The 20,738-nt window shown below is 36.7% G+C and overlaps 1 protein-coding gene across 1 annotated transcript; it reads left to right on the top strand.

The window, feature by feature from the left end:
- Positions 1-2,337: 2,337 nt before the first annotated feature.
- On the top strand, positions 2,338-20,414 carry LOC139145898 (TBCC domain-containing protein 1-like). Its single transcript, XM_070717344.1, has 17 exons — positions 2,338-2,728; positions 3,418-3,542; positions 4,222-4,319; positions 5,083-5,194; positions 5,553-5,613; positions 6,521-6,596; positions 7,007-7,097; positions 8,880-8,946; positions 13,013-13,133; positions 13,892-13,970; positions 14,518-14,566; positions 14,728-14,807; positions 15,000-15,122; positions 15,644-15,819; positions 16,120-16,217; positions 16,765-16,914; positions 17,497-20,414. The coding sequence occupies exons 1-17, from the start codon at positions 2,639-2,641 to the stop codon at positions 17,569-17,571; spliced, it is 1,671 nt and encodes a 556-aa protein (XP_070573445.1). The 5' UTR covers positions 2,338-2,638; the 3' UTR covers positions 17,572-20,414.
- Positions 20,415-20,738: the final 324 nt, after the last annotated feature.

The raw sequence follows: 20,738 nt of genomic DNA, 5'->3' as shown, positions 1-20,738 counted from the left end.
GATGATACGACCACACAAGAATCATTCAGGCAGCCCTCTATTGTCGTGACATAGAAATGTTTGCGACTGCCTTCATAAAATAAATTTTCAAGTCCGGCGCCATTTGTCAAAGAGTTTTACAGATAGAGTTTTACAGCCAAAAGCAATGTCATAGCTCAACCTTTTTCACATTTTGAAATGATTTTGAAAGTTAAAGTAATCGATATAAATCGTCAATAATGATTCTATTGTTGTTGACGTTTACTACATTCTAAATTAAACTAAATTAAAAACAGCAGCAGAATATTTAAAAAAAAATGAAAAAACTTCACAAACATTCTATAAATATCTGACTAGCTGTTGAAGATCAAAGCTCATCTTTAGCCTTTACCTCAACATTAAAAGAGTACAAGATATTCAATCGATCTTTGAATTTTTCCTTCATTTCTGGTTTCACTTTTTTGTCTTGTAACTTCTTCACCCGTTTAATTTCATCTTCAATAAAACTATCTCCCTTTTCTAGAACTTTTTTCATAGTTTTTGCATAAATCTCTGCCCTTGCCTTATCATCTCTTTGAACTTTGCAATTTCATTTTCAGCTTCTGCTATAATCTCCTTTCTTTCTTTCTCTTTGTTAGAAATCATAAACTTTCCAGCTAGCTTGTCAAGCACTTCGATGCATCCTCTAAGAGTGATCCACACACAGAGTGTTTCTTTGCGAAGTCAAGGAGTTCATTGGCATTGATATCACCTTCATAGTCAATTTCTTTGTCCTGTCCCTTGATGAACAACTTGTATTTGGGATAATCTGTCTCCTTTACACCAAATCTCCTTGCTATTTTTCTGTTCCTTCTGTTGAGATACCCTGAAGATAGTAGGAAAAAATGTTTCACCATAATCCGAATCATGCTTGAATTCATAAGGTAGAAAAAAGCATCACTTTCAAAGTGAAGTCCAAAGTTTTATTGTTTTCCACTCAATCAACTCATTTTTCAGAAAATTGGGTTTCAATCAGTGCAATGAAGTTTTAATAAGACGTATTGTAGAAACTTGTAGCCTGGTCTGTGTCACAAATGTGGCTGACATTTTCAGGGAATGATTGTTCAAAAGTTCAAAATTTCTTTTTTGTAACTCTCTCTCTGCTTGCTGGCATCCAACAAAATCAACTACCCCGGGTAGAGCTATTGCAATATTTGTAAACTTACGTGCAATTGGGACTTCGGCAACCAGAATGTCATCCAGATCGGCTGCCAATTCAGCAAGTTTTTTAAACTCTTCCTGAGCACCTCTTGGGGATGGAAACATTTCATCAAACTTTACCAAGCTGTTCAAGCTTTGAATTTTCGTACACCTGCAAATGAAAAAGAAACTGGTTAGAAATATCTGAATTGAAACACCCATTTAATGTATGAATAAATCGATGTCCATCTGTTCCTTTATTTACTTGCCATTCACTTTTCAAGCACTTTGCATTGGAACTTCAAACTACTTGCTTCAATAAAGGATGGACCAGTCACTAGGTAATTAAACCAGTATCTCAAAATGTACAACAAAAGAGCAACCAACCACTGAGGCTCAAATGTTGGAATTATTTGTAAAGCTAAATTTGAAGAATCATTACATGACGAGTGAAGCCAGTCTTTCTAAAAGTATAATCAAAACACACATCATGGAATATCTAATTTTGAAAAAGGGATGAGAACAATAATCAAGACATTTTGACTATTGCGTTATCATAGTGAAGAATAAGGACTTACCTTATCAAAGGTGAGTAAATCAAGTGGTACCGCTCCCTCTACATCCTGGCTAGAAGAGAACTGTATTAAGACTCCAAAAACGAGGAGCAGACGATAAACCAGTTTTTCGCACATCATCGTTATCTTCCTGTGATCTCGACTTCAAAAATCATTGCCGCACGAGCGCATGACAAAGTATTTTAAGTTCGGTTAGAATTCCATATTTGGAGGATGTTCGTCCCTCCCCACTAGTTGTCACCAATCTACACCTGCCACATTTGTTGCCATTTCTTTTATACCTATCATTAGCCACTGTAGCGGCAACACGCGAAACTGATATTTTGAGTAAATGCTCTTCCGCTTGCTTTTCAGGCTCCCCAAACTGGTAAGAAATTTACCAACATTTGCCGATTTTTTAGACAATGGAACGAGAGAATACCGTTTACTCTAATAACAAAGTAATGTTTCAACTATGTGCAAATAATGGGATGAATGGGATAGGAAACATTAATTTTCTCGATTTGCTAGGGAGTTGCGATACTTAAACTTCGACCAATGGCTGCACGTATTGTAAACTAACTTTGTGATCTAACGTTTGACATAACGTGTCCTATGATTGGTCAATCTGTTAAACATGGCGGTCTCTCTCTCAGTTGTGAAAACAAGGATCGTGTAGATGTTTTTTTAATTCCTGACCACTTCACAATCTTCCTTCACTGACGTGTGGACATAGGAAGCATATTGTTCTACATGAATAGAATAGAAATTGTGTCCTATTTGACTGGAATTCGAAGCTACTCCGATTGCTCGATGCTCAACGGCCGCGGCGACGGCGACTCACCTTGAGCTCCGTGCCGGAGCGTGTATGAACGGCAACTTGTGATCACCTGTGAACCGGTACATTCAAAATTACCATATAAGATATGGCGGCCGGGCTTTCTATGTGGGTTCGACCCGAACCGTTCAATTTTGGCGCTCTCCAAATCGCGCCCCATCCGAAATTATCGATGCATGTAAGTATACTTATTGGTAAATAGTGTACATTTCATCGCATTCATACATACCGGAGAAATCCGTTATCGTTACACCTACACAGTAACGGTTGAACGTTATTAAAGAAATAACAGCTTTATGTCAAACTTTATATGTCAAACCTTAAACTATTACATTTATCTTTTTGATTCATGTAAACAGGATTGTCTTTTATACGATACTTTTCCCCACATTATTTACAAGTGAATAGTCACTACAGTGAAAGTACCAGTCTCTCACAACACTTTCTGAATTGAACCTGTCAGACCCCACTGACTGCGAAATGCAATTGCAGTAGTGATACTGACACACGGGTAGTTACGAGAAAGAGGATATTCTCAGTGGCTGTCATGAAAGTGTTATTCCTACTTCAAATATATGACCACTACTACCACTGCTGCTACTATGACAATAATAAAGTTAAAAATGTACATTCTGTGAAGAAAAGTTCTACAATGATGTTTAGGAAATCAATTTTGGAGGTATTGAATGAATGAATTGATAAAGTTGCAAGCTGTATTTGAAGCGTTACTGTGATTCAGTTCTTATGTACAGTGTTCTACGAATCAATGCTGAAGGAGAGAGAAACTGATCGAAACACAAGGCATTTGTTGTATCTTAATTATGTAAATAAACTTTAAAGACAAGCCATGTATTCTGTATATTTCAGTATCTGAAGAAAGTGGCTGTTTATGCCAAGACTAAAAAGCAGTCTGGATATCCAAGAATGAGTTACAATACCTGGAAGTACATTGCATGTAATAAGATGGGTATGAAGGAGGAAGATGCATGGCTGTATGTATATTTTTATAGTTTCCAACTTCATTGATAAAACCTGGTACAGGAAAAGCTGACATGCACATGTACATTAATAGCAATACAAAAGTGTGTATTATTGAAATGCAAATGAGGTTAATTTTATGGACCATGGGTATTCTTATTTACATATTCAAATAATATTATAATTTTCACTTTTTCTGATATGTACAAATTGCTGAAGGTTATGGTTACAATCGAAAATTTCTCATAACCAAAGTGCAGTGACTCGTACTTAACATCCCGTAAATTTGTGTAACTGCTTGACAAATGCTCACAAAAAAAGAAAATCAGGAGAGAGCTTTACTTCTTTCAGTTAACATTGAAAAGCACACTGCCTACCAGTGTGAGTGATGGCAGCCATGCACTAGCTATCTTGATACTTTTAATACTGTGTAACAATTATACTGATTAGTCAGCCTCGTTGTTGTATATGACTCGCTCATCAGAGGTAATGAGATGTCATTGCATCTCTAGTTTTCAAAGATTTATCATCGAAATGCTCTTCTTTTCTGTGTATTACATCTACTGCTATTTAATTCACTGATATAAAAGAGAAATAAAATCATGGGTAGATAGACTATGATAGATTCAACACAGTGAAAAACAAAATTCAGAGACAACCCCAAAGTTATACTTAATTTTATTTTGCTTGTAGATACTTTGAAGGATTTGATCTGTTGTGTGAACATTCTGCTGAGGAAAGATTGCAACTTGCAGAAAAGTTTACGGATAGCAGATCACAAGAAGAAACAGGTAAAAATAACGTCACACACTCAAAATGTTTTTATCAAACAGAAATTTAGATAAAAGTCACCTCAAAGAAAATTATATTTTAAGTTTTTAGTCTCATCTGTAAAATTAAATCAGCAAAATTTAAAAAGTGATATTCGCCTTTGAGTTTGTGAAAAAACTTTTTCATTGGTTTTACTCTTTACGTTTGTGCCTCTCATGTCAATTTTCTGCAGTGTAATTTTGGCTTTAAGATGTGTAAAATATTGATTGTGCATCGTGAAAGATGAATTACGGATGGGACATTTCAGTCATGTCTTCTTCTCTGAGAATTTCAAAGCAATATTGTTTGTTATACAAGCTTCTCCAGCAAAATTTGTATTCTGTACATTACAAACAGTGGTCCAAATCTTTTGTGCGATATAACATTTCACTGAAACATGTGTTGTTAGGTTGTCACTTAGTTTAAAGTAATTATTCTCCTGCCATAAAACAAAATAATTCTGGATATATATAAACATGAATGGATTTACTTTTCAAACATGCATGTCCATATTGTGAACAGAATCTGCCAGTATGGTTTCTTGGTAGAGGAGCATATTGAGCATATGTTGACCATTTTTCATTATTTACATATCTTTTTATTGATCCTTATTTTACTCTGAGATTTACATTTGTCCAATCCATGACCCCTCCACTAATGTGGCTGGAGGGATTGTGATCAAACCAAGCAAATTTTATCCTAGAATTTTCCCATTCATACACTGACAGCATCTTTTGTTTGCAGAGAAAGTGAAAAGTCAACTGTCTGTGAGCACTCTTCAGTTCCTGTTGTACCTGTTTGTTCAGCAAATCTACAAAATATCTCTGAGAGTTTCACTGGTTGCATCTGGTGAAGAGTATCCTTTTCATTTAACTGAAATTCACATCTTTAGCATATCTTTAGGATTCCTCACTCTGTGTTTTCTTGTGTGTTTTGTGATTAGTTGCTAGAAAATATCTGGTGGACATTTCCCATTCCAAATGTGTTTGTACCAGGGTAGGAATGCATTTCATTGTTCTACATGAGACTTGCGTCATACCTGTAGATTCTTATTCATAAAGTCCTTGTCTTTTAAGGTAGACCAATTCACTAAATTTCCTGCAACTTAAATGAAATATTGTATTTGTATTTGTGTCATGTGTTAGCAAAACACAAATCAGGGAGTACATAAACTGTTGTGAACCAAATATGTACCTTGACCACCAATTCTCTAGATGGCCGATGAGGGCAAGGTCACCTGATATCGAGGGGAGGTCATCAGGTGTAGGTGCCAAGGTAATGTTTTGTCATAATGATTATATAGGGTTATATAAAGTCATGCACAGGCAAGGAGTATGTTTGTGGCATTAGAGGAGTCGCATACAACATGTCACATGTAGGAGCTTTAGTCCATGAATACCAGTAGCTGTATTTTGTACATTATCCTCAGTACCATATTGTTCAATATTGTACACATTTTTTCTCTGAAAATTAAATAGGAAATTTTCTCTCAATTTTGTCATTTTTAAAGAGTTTTTATAACATCAGGTTGTTTAACTACAAGGATGGTGATCCATGTCACAATTTAAAGTACAGTAGCCAACAAATAATTTTTATTCTGCCAAAAATGGAATGAAGGCTGTCATACACATGCGTAGAATATACTGGTATAAGTTGTAATCTGTTGGCAAAATTCGAAGTTGCCTGTCGCTCACTTTTTCACAGAATTAGGTATGCAGTAACAAATTTTTATTTTATGAAAATTATGCTAAGGCACACTTTTAGGTTTCTTTAAGCATTTTGTTATGAATAACTCTATGTAAAACTTGTGAAAATTTCAATAACACACAGCAAAATAAAAATATGGCTGTTTGCATGGGGGATTATAGGTCAAAGTTTAGTTACACATGTCACTTAACATGTGTATCCCCCCCCACGCACCCTTATTTGCATGGGAGATGTGTGTACAAAATAGCATATTGCAAGATTTTAACTGTATAGCATGCAGCAGTAGTACATACATTTCTTAACTTTGTCAAACATTTCAAGTCTTGCAGAAGAATTTCATTCAAAGTACAGTGGAAGGTTCACTTTAATGTCATATGGCATCCTAGATACAAATGAATGGAGTTATTCTGAGATAATGAGATAGTTTTTTGTAAAGAGATTGGTTCAACAAATGATATCTTTATTTTTATTTCAGAGCTTGGATGAGAATGCTCATTTGACATTTGTTTTGAATAATTTAAATGATATTCTGCAGTTACTTGTTGAAACAGGTATGCATGTTTTTTGTGATATGCTGGTCATTTTTATTTTTGCATTTTTCAATATCACATACCTATCATGGGCCATTTCAGCATGTTTCATTTTCAAGTAAATTGAACTTTATAAGTTTGTCAGTTTGTCAGCTGTTTTATTGACAAATGTCTGCCAACACCTTTTTGTTGTGATGATTTGCAACCAGTAAACAAGGAATGAAAGAATGCTTTGGATACTTTCTCTTAAATATAAAGAAGTAGGAAAATTTACAAGCATGTATTCACAGTCAGTTATCCTTGCTCATGTATGTGATGAAAATATTCACAAATCCTTTTCAATGTATCATCATAGGACTTAAGCTGTGCCAAACTATTACGTTTACTGAGTTGTAGTTTATGCAACAGATTTTGTGTGATTTTTTTGTCAGATTCGTATGCCGGTGCCAATGACATGTTGATCAGTATACCAGCTGTTGAAGCATTAGGATTTCTTATATCTGGCTCCTTGGACAGAAGCAGGTAAGTTTGATTTCCATATAGACTTGGTTTCTAAGCATGTGGCTGGAGGTGCTGATGCATCACTGATAAAAAAAGTTGTTTTCTAAGATGTGTATTGCTAAGGATTGAAAATGACAAAGGGAGACATTGTTTGAACGACCAATTAGCAGATATAATTTATAGTAGTTGACGTAGCTTTTAACATCTGATGGAGATAAAATTTATCATGTGGCCGTATTGCAAGCGTCCTTCTGTTCCACTCAGTGTGGTAGCACTGGTTTATTACTGTATTTCAATAAAGTTAATTGCAGGCTATTAAAATGGTCAATCATATGGTTAATGGGTACTACAAAATAAAATTGTGTACAGTAATTTATTTGGGAAGCAAGAATGGAGACTCATATCATAGAGAAGAATCATGATAGAGAAAAAGATAAATGTTTGTATGTGATAATGTTACTGAGCATTTTTCCTAAACAATTGCTGTAAACTGTTTTTATCTGGTTACTCAGGCAAGTTTACATCCATCGCTCATTTCAGTGGCTTTATTCCAGTAAGTTAGCGTACTCATTTTTCAACTACAGATAAGATACATTTGAATTTGATCGAGTGTCTGTTTTGCCTTGCAGAGCTCGACAAGTCTACATGCTGCTTATCATTAGAAAAGTAAACATTTGCAACAAAGTGAGTCTTTGATGTTAGATTATACAGCGCGCGCGGCGAACGTTTCCCATACACTGTCTAGTCTACAATCATGACAGTCGTTTCAGCATGCCACTCATGCACAACAAGCTTGACACCGCACTATAGCTATAGCACATCATCAAAGTTTTCTTTCAGCTATTTGTGTACTTTGATTTGGGAAATACAACTCGGACAAAACTCACTGGCATATTTTTCGAGTGTCGGATCTATATCTCGAGGAAAGTCCCAAACATCAACCGGACTGACTCTGGGCGTTTTATTATAGTAGAACATTGTATTTCTTCAGCAAGGTGAAGAATATTTTGAAGGCAGAGAGCTATCACAGTCCCTTCCATGCTAACCCGTTGCCGTGTATGATGCCGTCCGGGAAATTCAGTGCCAAAATACAGTGAATTATTTCAGAAACACTGGGTGTGTTATTCAATGGCACAAAATGTACCGTGCTGATTGAATTGCACTTGAATGTGCAAAATCAACACTTTTCTTCAAGTCTATTTTGTAGCTCAGAGAAGTGAGAGAGTTTCATTTAGCTGAGACAAAAGAGAAAGCGGGATTAAAGTTTCATGCAGGAGTGTTTAAGCATTTTCTGGTTGACAATATTCAGTGTCACTTGTATCGTGTCAAACTTGTTGATAGAGTAGACTGCACTGGCAATGCTACAGACTGCATGCTGAAGGAACTGTTGTCGTGATTGCTGACATCGAGAGGAGAAGAAAAGTTTTTTTGTAAAAATAATTTACTTGTTTCTTCATAAAGTTCCCAATTTAAAAGTAAACACCTAAAAGAAAACTGGTGATGTGCATGTAGTGCAGTGTTATGCTTGTTGTGAGTGACATGCTGAAACGACTGCAGTGATCGTGACGAGACAGTGTATGGGAAACGTTTGCTGCGCGCTGTAATCTAACACCAACCAAAGACGAAGACTCAATTTGTTGCAAATGTTTACTTTCTAATGATAAGCAACATGTAGACTCGTCGAGCTCTGCCAGGCAAACTGGACACTCGATCAAATTCCACTGTACTTGATCAGTGAAGAAAGATAGCCATTCAGCATTTTCCTGTTATAACCAATAATTCATTTTAATTTCCCATTGTTAGGTCTCTCAAGCAGCTTGTCGATATCGCTCTGATGCAACATGTACAATCAAAGAGTGGCTTTTCAAAAGTGAGTACTGATTTTAACTTCCCCAAACAATCTTTACTAAAAATAAACATCTCTTGTCAATTTATCTCAAATATAACCCTTTCGGATCTATTTTGAATCATGTAACATGTTTGCACCAGCTTCTGCAGAAATTTTGAAACTCCATCAAGTTGACTTTCATGTTAAAATGTGGACTTTCAAGAGATAAACTACCATGGCAACCTGAGAAGTAACCTTAGAAAAAATTGTACAAAAAAAATGTTGAGTTATCATGTATTCATATTTTCATACAACTGTTCACTTAGTGAGCGTGATTTTTCTCCTCTTCCTCTTCTTGATATTATTAGTCCCCACGGACCGTCCGGGGGGACTTATAGGTTTGGTCATGTCCGTGCGTGCGTGCGTGCGTCCGTCCGTCCGTCCGTTCACGCAGATATCTCTGAGATGCCTGAAGCGATTTCATTCAAACTTGATACAAGGATTACTTCATATGGCATACAGATGCACGTCAATTTGTTTTGTGATACGATCCAATATGGCCGCCAGGCGGCCATTTTATTACAATTTTTTCATATACAGAGCCATAACTCAGGCATGTTCCAACCGATTTTATTCAAAGTTGGTACAAGGACATTGACCAATGTCATACAGATGCACGTCAATTTGTTTTGTGATACGATCCAATATGGCCGCCAGGCGGCCATTTTATTACGATTTTTTCATGTACAGAGCCATTACTCAGGCATGTTTTGACCGATTTTATTCAGAGTTGGTACAAGGACATTGACCAATGTCATAGATATGCACGTCAATTTGTTTTGTGATACGATCCAATATGGCGCCAGGCGACCAATTTATTACGATTTTTTCATGTACAGAGCCATTACTCAGGCATGTTTTGACCGATTTTATTCAGAGTTGGTACAAGGACATTGACCAATGTCATAGATATGCATGTCAATTTGTTTTGTGATACGATCCAATATGGCCGCCAGGCGGCCATTTTATTACGATTTTTTCATGTACAGAGCCATTACTCAGGCATGTTTTGACCGATTTTATTCAGAGTTGGTACAAGGACATTGACCAATGTCATAGATATGCATGTCAATTTGTTTTGTGATACGATCCAATATGGCCGCCAGGCGGCCATTTTATTACGATTTTTTCATGTACAGAGCCATTACTCAGGCATGTTTTGACCGATTTTATTCAGAGTTGGTACAAGGACATTGACCAATGTCATAGATATGCATGTCAATTTGTTTTGTGATACGATCCAATATGGCCGCCAGGCGGCCATTTTATTACGATTTTTTCATGTACAGAGCCATAACTCAGGCACGTTTCAACGATTTTATTCAAAGTAGGTACAAGCTTATTGACAAATGTCATAGCTGTGCACGGCAATTTGTTTTGTGATACAATCCAAAATGGCCGCTGTGCAGCCATTTTATTACGATTTTACCTTCTCGTGTCTATTTATAGACAGAGAAGGTATTAGAGTTGAAAACCAATATGCTGCTGTCAAGAACTTCCGTCTGTCAAGACTTCCGTCTGTCAAGATCCGTTGACGTCATGCCATTGTGATGGGTCATATCATAAACTGGTGGGGGTGTTTCTGGCTCAGGTTGAGGTGTGGGAGAACGATTTTGAGCTGTGACAAAAATCAAAGGGACTTAGCGGCATAGCCACAGTGTTAAGCCTTTCTCCAAGGTTTCTTAGTTGACTACAATCTATTACAGACTACTGAGCTTACGTTAGGGGTACTCACTTTGTGTTTGCTCACTCTGTGAGCGCTAGTGTTTGGTACTGAGTTGCGTGGATATCCCCTCATGGCCTCACGTGATCTGGGCCTGTTGCATAATCTGCAGAGATGATCATATGCCTCCGAGTCTGTCAGCATTTTCCTTGCATTTTTTTCATTTAATTTTGCAAAATATCGGCGAGTACCTCAATATTTCAAGATAACCTTTCTTCCCAATCGTTTCCTGGAGTTTCAGAGCCATATGAACGAAAATGAGTGAAAGTTTTAGACAGGAAAATCGGACGTCGGCCATGTTCAATGTTTACAGTACAATCAGAAGTTTACGTGGAGGAATTAACCAACAAACACAGGAGTGTTCATGATGCCCGCCCTCTAGAGGCAGACCCTCCTATATGAAGTACCACATTTGATGCTGTGGAAAGCTTGACCACACAATGGAGCATTTAAACTTTTAGAAAATGACAAACTGAATAAGAAGGTATTCAGAAAATGTCAAATATTGAGGAAAAATGCGCAAATATTCAAAATAAACAGGTTAACTGATTGGTCAGCTATAAAAAACAATGAAAATGTTTATGATCAAAAGTTTTTGAGATGCGCACATTTTAACAAATACAGAAATTATTAACATTATAAATATAAGACCAAACTATTTTTTCAGGGATGGGACAGGTTGGAAATGAGGGGTGAGAGACAAAGGCACTCCTATTGCTGCATGTGGATGCAGCCACACCATTTCATTTACAGCATACTTATTCACTGTGTTGTGTTCAAGTTCCATATTGTACTGACTGTCATACAAGGATAACATAAGCAAATCAAATCAAATTAGAAAAGGATCAATGCTGTTGTGTGGATTTTGCTGAACATGGCTGATATTTCGCCCTATATATTTGGTATCCAGCAAAGGCATATTTTGATGTCAAGTCAAATTAACACTACATTGCTGACAATATATTTTACCGTTTCTGCATGAATTTTTCTTTTTTAAATTATAGTATATTAGTACTTCAAACAGATTAACAGTTATCGTGATGTCACCCCATAATTTTACATCACAAAGACTGTAATTCTGCCAATTTTTTTTGTTTTTCAGTCATTTTATAAATTTTGCACTGCACAAGATGATTGAACAAATTGCAATGTTTGAATTTGTAAACTCAAAGAATAAAAATCCTTTGGTCACAAATTAAATTATTTTTTGAAAAGAAATTTACTCTTAAACACTTTTAGCATATATTCTTTACACGGTCATGTATTTCAAGGAAAATATGCCTATTAAAAACTGTAATTTCTTCACTTTCAATTTTTTTTCAATACTATGACAATTATCAGCAATGAGGTTATACAAACACAAGACCAGATAAGCGTTTTTCATCATTTTCAACAGGACTCTTTGGAAAATCCATTAAAAACAGTTAAAAGTGACTGGAAATGATCACTTGGTATACATTTAATTTACAGATGCCAGGTTGTGTATTTCACATGCACTCAGGTCAGTAGGGAAGTGCGTCATTACTATTTTGGACTGTTAATTCTTATTTCTGAATTGTTTAACTTTTTTCCACATTGAACTATCTTTAGGCAGTTTATACTGTAGCTTAGAATTTTTTTGATTGATGTATTTAATCATCTTTTGGGTTCTTTGGGTCCATATCCCACCTCATGCCCCTACATCATCAACTATTTACCAACAACTCCATGCCAACAACCAATTACCTGACCTGGCCACACATTAGAGAAGGTACAGCGTCATTGACGGTATTTTTTCATGTACAGAGCCATAACTCAGGCATATCTCAACTGATTTTATTCAAAGTTGGTACAAGGACATTGACCTATGTCATACATATGCACGTCAATTTGTTTTGTAGATACGATCCAATATGGCCGCCAGGCGGCCATTTTATTACGATTTTTTCATGTACAGAGCCATTTCTCAGGCATATCCGCATGTTTTGACCAATTTTATTCAAAGTTGGTACAAGGACATCGACCAATGTCATAGCTATGCACATCAATTTGTTTTGTGATGCGATCCAATATGGCCGCTGTGCGACCATTTGTTACGATTTTTTCATGTCCTGAACCATAACTCAGACATGTATCAAGCGAATTCATTCAAAAGTATTTTTATCACAGACCTAATGAAGAGGACTCTATCCTCTTTGAGGACCTGTAATCAAAATACTGATTAACAAGTGGGGACTGTGTCATCAACGATGACTTGTTTCCTGTATTTTTATCGCCATATTGCTTTCCATAGATTTTGCAGTATTTTGGTGTGATGACTGTGAGTGTTCATACTTTCTTTTACAGATATCACAGACATTTTCATTTAGAACATTTGGATCCTGGTTGAGATCAAACCTTGGAAACAATCCCTATGGTTTATCAGCTTGTATCACATCAGGTAGAAGACTGTCATGGCCAACATCAGGTATTGCTGAAATCAACCAATCATGAATAGCCACATGGTCTACTCGCTGACACAATGAATATCTTGAGGGGGGAAATCACAGTTCTGTTGTTTTCTACACTAGGCTAAGGGGTCTCTAAGAATAAGCATACCTGTGCTGGGATAGTAGTGATAGGGAGAACAAGTTGGGTCAATTTAGAAACAAGAGAGAAACAGCTGAAATATTTAAAATGGTATTGGCAAAGCTTAGTTAAATCACAAACAAGCAATTGAAAGAGTGACGTGTGGGTAAATCTTTGAAAAGTGAGTGGCAAAAAATTGGACAAAGCGGCCGACTGCAAAGAGATATTGGAGGATTGAAGTTACTTACAAAATGATGCAATCAGCTGGCAGTTTGCATAGCATATGTTGGTGTGGCAGTAAACTGTAGACTGAAGTAGTGACTGCTGTTTACTGTAGAATGAAATCTGATAAATGGCTGTCGAGGTCTGTAAGCAGTGACTGTACTTGTAGTGGTTACACTCTGTAGAACTGACTGGTATTTTGGCTCAAGCTCACAATTGAAACCTTCTCATGGAAAATTATCTACTGCAACTGTATGCAGATTAGGGTTTGTTCACTCACAAGGTGCAGTGCATATCTAACATGCAAATTACTTAATCAGTATCTAAATTTGTGCTTGTATCATCTCTATGGTCAATAATCTCTTCTCAGAAAAATTCACAAAGTCAATCCTGAGATGTTGGCATTGATAAGTTATGTATGTTGTACATGTACAGGTGGTGAGACCAGTGAGAGAGAAGACAGTGGAAGCAAGAGAGGCAGGATAGCCACCAACGCACAGTATGCGCCCTCTGGGTGAGATCTATAGTCTATGAATATTCATGATTACCATATGTGCCCTCTGAGTTAGGTTTATATCATATGAATATTCATGAATTGCAGATCAATATTGATCTGTATGTATGGTTTATGCTGAGCGTAGAATTAAAGTTGCAGTCTATGATATCTAGCAGCTAGACCTTTGGATATGCTTATATTATTATGCAAGATTATTGATAGGTTTTAGTGATATGGCTCTGTCTATGCACAGAGTGCTTTAGAAATTAGATAAGATAATCATAGATTTTACTCTGAACGCTACCTGTATGTATTTCCTAATTATGACAATTCTCATTGTCAAAATTATTAAAATATTCAGCAGCAGATACAGATTTTGTTCTGTGCAGTGTTACTAGCTGAAAATGATTACAAATGTCCTGGAAGAATTACTAGCATTCAAGATTAAATTCCAACTCCATGCTTGAACGGACACAGTTTTGTACAAACTCAGCAAAGATAAATTTTAAAAGAAAAATTCGTTACTGCATACCTAATACCTAATGATGGTATCTTTGTCTTGCAGGTGTAAAATTGTTATTATCTCACAAGTGTGCAAACAGACTCTGGCAAAGGTGAGTGCATATGTTATCTTTCATCAGATCATCACCCTAACATACCATTGCCATAGCAACAACCCTAAGATACTCACTATCAAGCTACTGCTCAGGCATGTTGAGATGTTTCAATTTCACAGTCGCTAATCATAAAATCTTTTTACGATATTTCTCTCCAGAGTTCTAAGACTCTTGAAGACGCTGCAGTCAAGATTCACCGATGTCATTTTGCATATATCTATCTTCTGTCACCACTCAGGTAGGCCTGGCCAACTTTTGTACAAACAGTTTGAATGTGAATGAGGAAGAATATAAAGTCAACAAAATTAGAAATTACAGAATTGGACTCATTTTTCAATCCTGATATATCTCCCACAACCTGGATAATGTATTGTGTTGTCCTGGAAGATTGCTTTCCAAATACATCGTATGTTTTGTTTTTCACTTTCAGATCTGTAAATATTGAAAAATGTCGCCATTCCACTATAGTGCTTGGTGCCGTCCAAACTACAGTACATGTCAATGCTTGTGAAGACGTAACGTTGATCACACCATGTAGGAGACTATCTGTCAAGTGAGTTCATTTCAACCTGTTACAACCTGTTAAAGTTGTTATCATCAAGTTCTTTTGCTCCAACCACTAGGACAGTAATTGTACCAATTGACAGTAATTCCATCAATTGACAGTAATTCCATCAATTGACAGTAATTCCACCTGTTGAAATCTTCTGAACCATTGACATTGACTTTAGATTTGTAGTCAACCTGTAGAGTTTATTGATACTTTATTTACTTCCAATGGAAAGATAAGGTCAGATGCAATTTGTCAGGTGTTCCAGAGGTACTGATTCCACTAAAAGTATCATTCAGAAGATTTTTCAGGAAATTTTCCACATCCCTTTGGCATTTGTGAACTTGGAAGTTGTGTGCTGATGTACAACATGTACTCATCATAGATTACTGATTCCACACCTCAAAGATGATACTTTATTGAGCCATCGGAAGTCATCAAGACAACCATTGCACTATTGCAACCCAGATTATCAGATATTGAATGAATTAGATTAATCCAGGTTCTCTTTTCAACCTCTACAGTGCATCAACATTGTGTACATTTCATCTGTTGACTTCAACAAGACCATTGATACTTGGAGGTAATGACACAATAACGCTGGCTCCATACCATACCTTCTATGCTGTACTGGAAGAACACATGGCAAAGGCTGGAATTGCTGCCACACCAAATTTATGGGATCAGCCATTATGCCTTGGTGAGTTTACAGTCATGTGTGATGTGAGTTAGGTTTAATCTAATTTATCGCAAGATACTGCATATGACAAGTTTGTTAAGATATCCAGTATCAACTCCAGTTCATCAACTCTGAATTGTCACAGAAATCAATCACCTCATTTAATCATGAACCGGGGTATATGATAAGTTTTAGCATTTGTAGTATAGACTACAGTTGGTCAGAATACATATCCATTTGTATCATTATGCATATAACAGATGGGTTAAGAGTATATTACACCAGTATATTTTACCCAGTCTCTTGGCTCATTTATTTCAGGTCCAGACCACCAAGTAGGTAGACCAGTATGGGAATTAATGCCTACCAAGGAATTCTTTACCTTTGTTATACCATACACTATGGAAGGACTTACTAGGGTGAGTATTGAAGCCATCACACATCTCAAACAACATTACAATCTTGGATGCTTCCTCCCAAAGTTCATACTTCATAGCTCACAGCATAATTTACTGGAGTGTTAACTTACTGTAGTTGTGTTAAATTTACACATGAAGTAATGTTTAGGCACTTCAGGTCCCAGGCAACCTATCAAAAACTTAGTGCAAGCATAGTGTCCATTTCTTGAAATTTAAAAAATGAACCAGTTATAATCCTAAAAGTGTCAAATGTGATTCTCAGTGTCCGTTATATGTCTAAACCTGCTTGTACATGTTTTCAATCAAATAAAGAAATATCATTGTTCTGTCTGCATCACAGCGTAGAAGACATTCAATGAAACATTGATTGACACACATACTAATATGTCTGTTGATAACTCATAAGGATACAGGTTTACTCTACAATGCAAGTTTTATTCTACAGTTAGTTCATATGTAATATCTGAATTCATTGAAATCTTTCAATCAAATGATGAGATGAAGTATTGCGAAGAAGCCAAATTAAGTTTTCAAATTTCTGTGACAGGAAACACCAGGTGGATTACCCACCAAGTATGAGAGAGCTCTGTCTCAAAGAGAGAGAAGCATACAATCTTGGCAGAAAACTGTCAAAGAGGCAGGACTGACATCAGAACAGAGAAAGGAGTTCCAGTCACTGGTTGAAGCAAAATTCCAGGTAAATATTTCCATCTTCTGTTTGACTTTGAAGGTGTGATTGTTTTTGTAAAGTGACTTTGATGAGTCAAACAGCAAAATACTTAGACATCTATACCAAACAGATTGATCAAAGTCTTACAGGCAACACAATGCAAGAAAAAAAAGAAAGGTGATCAGAGTTGGAGTACAGAAACAAAGTGAAGGGGGAATATGACAAAACATACCGGTATGGTTAGATAGAGAGTTAAGCATAGACAGGCAGAACAATCTGATGAAATGAAAGAGTCCTGCTAAGCCAAGCTACTCAAACAGGCCATCAGAACAGCTCAAGACTGTAGTTCCATATACGGATAGTGAATCCTTATTGTTGTGCAACACCATGCAGTACATACATAAGTGAGATTTTAAGTACCAGTCTGGTAACTTTCAACACAACAGGCATTGCTGTGGTGATCACATTTGCTCACTGGGAACTTTTAGCTTTATCCGATGTTGACACAACTAATAGTTAAGTAGGAAGACGGTAAGCTGAAGTATAAGCCATGCGAGTTGGACAGTGTTTTGTGGTGACTGATGCATTGCTTTATTCATATCTTTACAGGCCTGGCTAGCAGAGAGTGGTCACAAGAGAGAATTGGATGGACTTGTAACACCATCACCCAGCAAATCCTCATGATCTTGGAGTTGAGATGATCATAGCATATTGGAGACAGTTATTGATATGGCATTATTCATGATGGGTGTGACACAACTCATGTGTGTCTCTGAACTTCTAACCAAGCATACAGTCAGTCTGAGGTTATGTAGGGTACTTCTCATGTACATCAGAAAGACTGACACTCACAATAAGCAATGGACTGAAGCTTTCAATGCAGTTGTTTACAAATTTGTCTCAGTCAGTTTTCCTGTGTTTTTTCCATCTTTGTTACAACACTGAGAATATGTTAGATGATTTCAATATTGACAATATGTTGAGTTTGAGCATCTATGCCCCATGTTATTCCATACACATTGTATATGCATTTCTGCAGGGTCCTACTAATTACTGCCCGTGACTGCCCGTAGCTGCCCGAGGACTGCCCGAGAACTGCCCGAGGAGCAAGTAGGCCAAATTTCGCCAATTTTAACACTAAGCCAATAGCTTGAACTTATATTATGCCTGGCTAACCAAAAATATCATTGATTTAGTGTTATCTTTAGCGGCTTTAGAACCCGAAAGACGCCGGGCTTTCGACGAGAAAGACGTCCCCAACTTGATTGTAAGATCATACCATTCAGTGTAAGGGGTGGTAGGCTATCAAGCTGTACGCACTCGGCGAGGTTCTTGTACCACCCCTCGGACTAAATGGTATGATCTCACTATCAAGCTGGCGGATGTCCTTCGAGCCGGCCGTCTTCAGAGTTCCAAAACCGCCGGAGAAAACATCAGGTTTACGCCAAATCAATGATATTTTTGGTTGGCTGGGCATGATATAAATTGAACCTATTGGCCTAGTGTTAAAATTGGCGGAATTTGGCCCACTTTTTCCTCGGGCAGTGCTCGGGCAGTTCTCGGGCAGTCCTCAGGCAGCCACGGGCAGTCACGGGCAGTAATTAGTAGGACCGTTTCTGCATCCCAGTACAGGGTTGACAGTGTATTTCACCCAAATCCATTTCAACAACATGTCAAATTCCTATTTGAAATGCAAAGTTTTATCTGAACAACTCGAGGTATCTGTTTACGTGTGACAATGACAATCGTACATGCTAAGAAGTTGCATGTATGCTTGATTTCAGAATAGTATTAGTGAAGTCATCAATGACATGTACTTAAAAAGGATTCAGAACCATGCTGCGACTAAAGTTTGTCCTTAATTCCTTGGTTCTGAGTTCAAGACATCGAGCTATATGTAATGACAAAACAGCATGATTTAGTGCATCAGGTGGGTGCAGTTCTTGAAGTAGGGCATAATTTTTGATTTGCATACACGGCTTGATGCTGAGATGTACAATTGTTTCTGCAATTGTAGTCTAGATTTGAAATTGTAATGTAGATTTGATACCTGTAGAAACAGGGTTGCCATACCACACAGTGCATGACATAAGCTGAAGAGTGTGTAGGTAGCAAGAAGAGACAGGAACTGTGTACAGTACTCTATAGGTAGTGATGAACCTCTAACCAAACTTTACAATGTCTGTATGGTGATGAGACTTATTTTCAACCACAGATTTGACATTATCATTATTCAATAATGCTATGAGATTACCGCTACTTGTGATTAATGGGCCTCACATACGTACCCCTAAATTAAGCAGTTTACAGGTCCACCCTACCTGTAAATACAATGAGGACGTACCAAGGGTAAGTTATGACTGGGTTAGTAGGTCCTCTTGTAGTTCCAAATGTCGTATAGTCTACTGATGAACCAGCCCTGCAAAGACGTTTATAAAAGTCACCAGTGTCTGCCAAGAACAAGACTTGGAAGCATGCTGGCATGGAATGTGACAATGTCTCGTACTTAAAAATTGATATCAACATGTACTTATACAGCTACTTCTGCACTGCAGCTGATTTGCTAATTTTTTCCTTGTGTTGTTTCATTGTTTGTGATTTTGTTACAATTCTTATGTGTACTACTGGTACTGAAAAAGTAGCATATGCTGAGACTTCATTGACTTTTGAACGGTTTCATGGAAACAGCGAAATGAGATCAACACAGCATTGTACCAATATGAATCTGGTTCAGAGACTTGATACATACCTGTAATTTTCATTTTCTTAGACAAGGCAGGGATCCATTTCTAGAACCTTACATTCACATTCATAGAGTAGATGGTTCTATTGATTTCTGTGCCCTTACTGAGAGTATCCCTAGGTGTATAATAATTTGCAAGATGGCAAAGTTTGTCACATTCCAAGATCTTGCTAGAGGAATATTTTATAAACATATTCTTAAATGCTGCACTCTTTTCTTACAATTTTGATGTCATGCTTTTCCCGGTCATCCTGGCATTGAAGCTTGTCAACATGTTCTGACTTTTATCACAATGTCAGACGAATTCAGAATGGACAATCTGCACAGAATCACAGCATGTACAAATACATCTTTAATGAAATTGAATTTGTTTGTTAGAAATAACAAAGGGAATGTAAAATATCATATAGAATTGAATGTTTAAATCCATTCTGAATATTTCAAATAATATTTACCTGTACTATGTCAGGCACAAATTACCCTGATTGTAATTTTTGTCTTCAAAATTTACTTTGCTAAAGGTGATTAACCTAATTGACGATTTATTTCTTATTATTTACACTATTTGATTATTTCTTATATAAATACAGTAAATTATTTACAAATCTGAAATAGAAGAAAATTCTATGAAATTTGCACCTGATGCTTTGTGATTTATGTAAATCTGTCTATAGTTTCAAGTATCTGTACTTTTTGTGTACTGAATATTTTATAGTGACTGTTTATCCTTTTTCTAAGACAAATAGTATCACTGTGAGCTGTAATAAATGGTATTTTTGTGAAATATGTGGTTCATCATTTGTTTTAAACTGACTTTGCAAATTTTGCATCTTGTTGCTGTACAAATGAAGCCAGAGAAATTTTTACAAGAAACACCAACATCCATGGTTTTATTGAGTTTCAACGTAACAGGTCCTTACTGGGATATATCACCCAGGCTCTGATGATAGTATGTCCTCCAGTAGGAATACATCATGTTTATATCTAATTACAATTGAACAGAAAGGATCATTCAAGGCCCACATACAAAACCACAAACACAAACTTTATCATACTATTAGTTCAATCTGTTACCAAGACAACCAGACGTCCAAATTTAAAATGACCG

The sequence above is a fragment of the Ptychodera flava genome, chromosome 12 (genome assembly GCF_041260155.1).
Source record: "Ptychodera flava strain L36383 chromosome 12, AS_Pfla_20210202, whole genome shotgun sequence".
NCBI lineage: Eukaryota > Metazoa > Hemichordata > Enteropneusta > Ptychoderidae > Ptychodera > Ptychodera flava.
Note: the sequence above shows the minus strand (reverse complement) of the source record. Positions and strands in the feature narration are given on the sequence as shown.

Excerpts from the sequence above, each read along its gene's own strand:
- LOC139145898 (XM_070717344.1), top strand. The coding sequence starts at position 2,639 with ATGGCGGCCGGGCTTTCTATGTGGGTTCGACCCGAACCGTTCAATTTT. Across the intron at positions 13,971-14,517 it reads GCACAGTATGCGCCCTCTGG|GTGTAAAATTGTTATTATCT; the intron begins GTGAGATCTATA and ends TTTGTCTTGCAG. Across the intron at positions 14,808-14,999 it reads TATCTTCTGTCACCACTCAG|ATCTGTAAATATTGAAAAAT; the intron begins GTAGGCCTGGCC and ends TTTCACTTTCAG.